At 42.0% G+C, this 5,235-nt stretch overlaps 1 protein-coding gene across 1 annotated transcript in view; it reads right to left on the reverse strand.

The window, feature by feature from the left end:
* Positions 1–5,235, reverse strand: part of caskin1 (CASK interacting protein 1) — a 75,680-nt gene that overhangs the window by 33,154 nt on the left and 37,291 nt on the right. Inside the window, exon 8 of the mRNA XM_008295515.1 lies at positions 3,112–3,229. Coding sequence (XP_008293737.1) covers positions 3,112–3,229 — 118 coding nt within the window. The remainder of the gene's footprint in view (positions 1–3,111; positions 3,230–5,235) is intronic.

Below are 5,235 nucleotides of genomic sequence, written 5' to 3' on the forward strand. Positions count from 1 at the left end.
AGGGCGTTTTGTGGGAGGACATTAGGAATGAATTCATTTCCTAATCAAATAATTAACACCACAGATTTACCACAATAAATACAAATCCTGTGCTGACATTGTTGTTTTAGCCAACAGATGCATTATATGGACCACAAAGTCAGCTGCGTTATTGGCATATAGTAGTGTTGGTCCCAGCTTGTTTTAAATACATGAACCTTGGTTGGAGGCCATTGGGTCATGGTGTCCATTGCTGGCTAAACCACCACAATGCTCTCTACTTGCCAACACAGAACTGCCTGTAGCCGAGGTACCGCCTCCTGGGGTTGGTACAGTATTAAACATGCAGCTAATATGCAATACATTTTCTGACATGCATGCAAAGAACACAGGTTTTTGCTGTGTTTTGGGGCTTTCGGATCCACAGTACACCTCTTAATTAATTATTTTAGATAGTGCCTTAACAGAGCTTTACGAAAGAACTGTTTGGATGCAGAAATGCATTTTTTTTTCTCACTGCAGGGCTTGATTTCATTCACTTAAATGTACTTGACATGTGCTTCTAGGAAAATGGTATCAGATCACCATCAGCAGATACTAAATATTAAATGACGAGAATCAGATAAGGGGCAAAAAAAAAGCCTGATCAGGGCATCCCTTGTAATGTTTGTACACTTATGTGATTTCACTGTTACATAATTAGCAGGTTATTTGGCTCATGAGACTCTTTTCTCACCAAATGCTGCTGGTGGAGACACGCCTCCACACGAGCGTAGGAAGTTATATCAATATGTCTTTTTGTGCGCACAAGCTAACATTTTGTGACTTGTTAAAATTTAAGTGTAATGAGTGAATGTTTAGAATTGTATAGGTGCAAACTAGTTGGCAAGCATATTACATATTACATGGGAGCTTTACTGTTGCATGCCAACAAAGAGACATTGTCATCATCATAATCATCTGTATTGGCTGATTAAAGTTGTATAATACTAGCATCAGTTCAAAATGAACATTTACAGGCAGATAATTGCTGTCACACTAAAGGTTTATAGCCAAGCTCGAAAAAGATTACATAAAAATAAAGATGACATGTTCTACATATAAGAAGTTGTTTATCTTATGTTGCCCAGTGAATATGTACATTTTGGAAAGGGTTTGATTTCTTGTCTTTTCTTGGTCATCATCTTAATAGTCGACACGTTGAAGAGCCCACATGATGCTTTTTGTGTTTTCCCTTTCTTCTAGTGTGTTCCATTTTATTCATGCAAACGTACAAAGCTCTAAGTACACGCTAAAGGGGGTTATTCTATCGAAGTCCAGGCTTTTTTCTGTTACCTATTTAGCTCACAGTAGCCCTTTTCACAAATGTAATATGTAGCATGACTGGCTTCATGAATCTGTCAAAGTGACGGCGTTCTGTCATTCAGACATGGGGAATTTTCCCGTAATTCATTCAAACACCACAGTGCTGAAGAGAGCCACGGTATGCACGCAATTTTTGTCACTCAGGCGTAATTAGACAATACCTACCGCAATTTGAAATCACTGACAGCCTGGTTTATTTATGACTTCCTTAACACACATGTATACAATAGATGTAGATGATCTGAATACGACTTTACCAACAGTAAAAGAACCATATGACTTGCTGTGAGAACCTGATTGTTCTATATATCTCAGGGATCATTTAGAATTTAACTTATTAATGCAAACTAAATGCAGTTTGCTTGTGCGTGCCCATTAATGTGGCTGGGTGAGATTCAGACTGTTCACAGTGATACGGGAATGCTACTAGGTCTGACCTAGTAAGATTGCCGTTGGGACTTTTACAGGAAGGTGACCATTCAGACATGAAGCTGACAATCATATTAACGAAAAGGAGCTTGTGTCTGAAAGGGCAGACAATGCCGACCTAATGGTTAGTTTGGTCATGCCCTCAAACATAGAATGAGCAGCTTTTTACAATTATTCCCCAATAACCGGAACCTTAAAGACTCACTAGCTAAACCCGAGCGGTTAAAACAGAACCAGAACTCCAAACATAATCAGATCTTTGAACATTAAAGCATGTAAACACCCCAAAAACCAAATTAGAAACTTGTAAACGAGCATAACGTGGGTTCTTTAAACCCTCCGCTCGCTGTTCTTTTTGCTCCCCTGAAAGTTATTCCACACTACATGCAGAAGGGACTGACTGGGGAGGAATTCTAGGAGAAAAGAATAATTAAAAATTGATGAAAAACAGCTGAGTAAATGAAACTTCTCGCTAGAACAGCTGCCGTAGCCCCCAAGTGTACGTCTGAATGTGCGGATGTGCCCTGGCAGTGATTAGTCAGTGTGGCTATGATAAGCCAAGTGGGAGCGCTCCAGCTGTTTTCTGTACTGTACACAGCTGCCGTGTACAGTTACAACGCTGCTATATAACGCACTGTATGTGAAAGACAGATAAAGCCACAGCAGAACGATGGAGCGGGTTTCCGTCGTGGCGAGTGAACTACACGGCATGTGAAAGTAATCGGAGGAATGAGCAGATGAGACGAGATGTGGATGTCGAAGGTGGGTGAAAATGAGTGATCACACAGAGAGACAGGCATACAGACAGAAAACATATATTGTACTACGGAGAGAGACAGACAGATGGACAGACAGAGCTACCAGTCCGACGCCAATAGACAGTTTAAAACATCTGAGGCTCTTTAATGACAGGATGGATCTGCAGGTCTCACCCAGGACATTAAAAGCTCATTGTGTTGATAAAAGATGGAGGTAGGCGGTAAAGTAATGAGCAGAGTGAGCGGTCAGCATGCCTATTCATTAATGAAAGTTCACATGATAAGCTATAGCTTGATATTATTTTGGGAAAAAGACTCATTATCGTTCATGCTGTGGGTTAGTAGGTTCAGTAGCGCTCTCACATGTGCCCGTTAAATATAAAGCTAGCTGACACCACTGCCGTTTTTATCCTAGATTTTTGGTCAGTGAGTTCTTCTTCTTCTATCTTTCTCCAAGCTCTTCTTTTATTCCAAATAAGTCTCTGATTCGCTGACACTTTTTTTTTTACCAGTCAGCTCGGTCAACAAATTTCAACAGTAACTCCGTCACACGCTCACATACGTAGCCGGGCCAACACACCTGTGCGCTTGCTGATGACTTCTACCATGGTGGACGGAAAGTAGCCCACCCGGTCGTTTCCTGTTCGGTTGTCGTGGATACAGCCCTTCCAGCGTCCGTCAGGGTGTTGCTCCAAAACCTGTCGGGCAAACACGGTTACAACAACGATATCGAACAATTAAAGATGGCAAAAGTGCAGAGATGGGATGGATTGATCGAACGAGGGTAGAGTAGGGAGTGTAAGAAAGAAATTTCAGCTTGGAGTTAGAAGCTGTCGGAGATGTTGCTCGTCTCACATCAGCTGGGAGGTTATTCCATGTCTGTGCTGCTTCATGTTTTGTTCTAACTCTTGGGATGGCCAGTAACCCTGCCCCAGATGTCCTCAGGGTGCCACAAGGTTCATGTGTCACAAGAGACGTATTTAAGCGCTGAGCACGAGTAATAAAGAATTGGATAGAAATTCTCTGATTGCCATGTCAACAGACTTCCAAGTTTCATCCCAAAACACGTTCGTTCGTAGGCTGGCTTTGGCTCAGGTGGTAGAGCGGGTTGGTGGTTTGATCCCCTGCCCCTCCACAGTCGAAGGGGCAAAACACTGAACCCAAAAAAGTTGCTCCCAATGGCAGGCTGGCACCTTTCATGGCAGCTCTGTCGCCATTGGTGTATGAATGTGAGCTACTCTCAAAAATGTACGTCGCTTTGGATAAGAGCGTCTGCTAAGTGAAACTGTAAATTGTGAAATTGTTTTACCGTAATTGTCAGATCAGAAAATGGCGTGCAACATGTGTGACGTCTACCTCACACATGTGTTTTTGTGATCACTGGTAGAGGCTTTTGTGAGTTCACCACTAACTAAAGTAGAGAAAAGAGTCTTTATGTGGACGATCATCACATTACAGTGATGAGAGGCGGGTCTGCAGCTACTACTGAGAGGAACAACAGCAGATTTCAAGTAGCTTATCCTGCAGTCTTCAAACCGGACGCAGTCAGGAGCGTCGTGTGGTTGTGCGTGAATTCGTCCCATCAGGGTCAAACCATCAAAGTTGTACTTGAACATCCTGAGGTGTCTGAGGGAACATTAGGAGCAACCGACTTCATTATCACTCTCAACCTGCTCTATTCACCATATTTGGTTCCTCATGAATTCCCCAAAATGAAATTCAAGTTGAAGAGTTTGACAGTGGAGGAGATGAAGTGTTGGTTGCATGAGGTGCTTTATGCGCTTACAGAACAGAACTTCAGCGTCACAAGTGCGGCAGAAGCACTGCGAGCAGAGTGTCAGGAAACCACTTTGGGAGATAGATTTAGACCACTTTTTGATTTTTATCGGCTCAGTCTCAGTTTATAGGCACTTTTTGATTTTCGTCTGTAGGTTCAAATGAAACTGAGCTGCTGCTGCTGGCCTCAACTCTTCCAAGCTAATGTCGTTTATACTCGAGGCTGGAGTGCTAATATGGCCGCTGATAACGCACAGCTCGTACATGTTTGAAACAGAATTTGACCACCAGGACATTTCTGAATGACGAGTTAGTCGATGGGAAACTCAACTAACTGTAGTAAATGGATTGTTCTTTTACCTCAATGGAACTAAACCGAGGAGAAGGCCTTTTCTCATAGTCTGTGAATCTCTCGACACACTGGACGGATGTGCTTATGTTCAAAAACATAGATTCTGCATAATATGTCCATTTTAATTTGGGAATACATAAATTAAATAAAGATTAACTACAGATTTAATGGCATTATTTAGAGCTACTTTTAAGCTTCCCAAAGTGGAAAATAGTTTTCCGTCAAAACACAAAAAACTGCACTTGGTGCCGTCTTAAATCCCCCGAGTCGGTTAGCAGCAATGCCAAATTCATTCAGACCCTGAAGGAAGAAAGCACAGCTTGCTCTCCTTACTACTGTAATAAGTACCCAAAGGCTGCATAAATGCTCATAAATATTCATGAATGGTGGGAGGATTGCAATGGAGCAAGTGTGTGCAAATTTCTGTAAAACATATTCGTTGTAAATGATGCTGAAGCCACTCATTCTTACGTCTTTATCTGTAATCTGTGAGGAGCAAACATTCTCCGGCTACCTGCTGGCATTTGACAACACAAACAGGACGGATTTCAAAGTAAATCTACGAGCTTTTATATG

The sequence above is a fragment of the Stegastes partitus genome, unplaced genomic scaffold (assembly GCF_000690725.1).
Source record: "Stegastes partitus isolate 25-593 unplaced genomic scaffold, Stegastes_partitus-1.0.2 Scaffold1054, whole genome shotgun sequence".
In the NCBI taxonomy this organism is placed as follows: Eukaryota; Metazoa; Chordata; class Actinopteri; family Pomacentridae; genus Stegastes; species Stegastes partitus.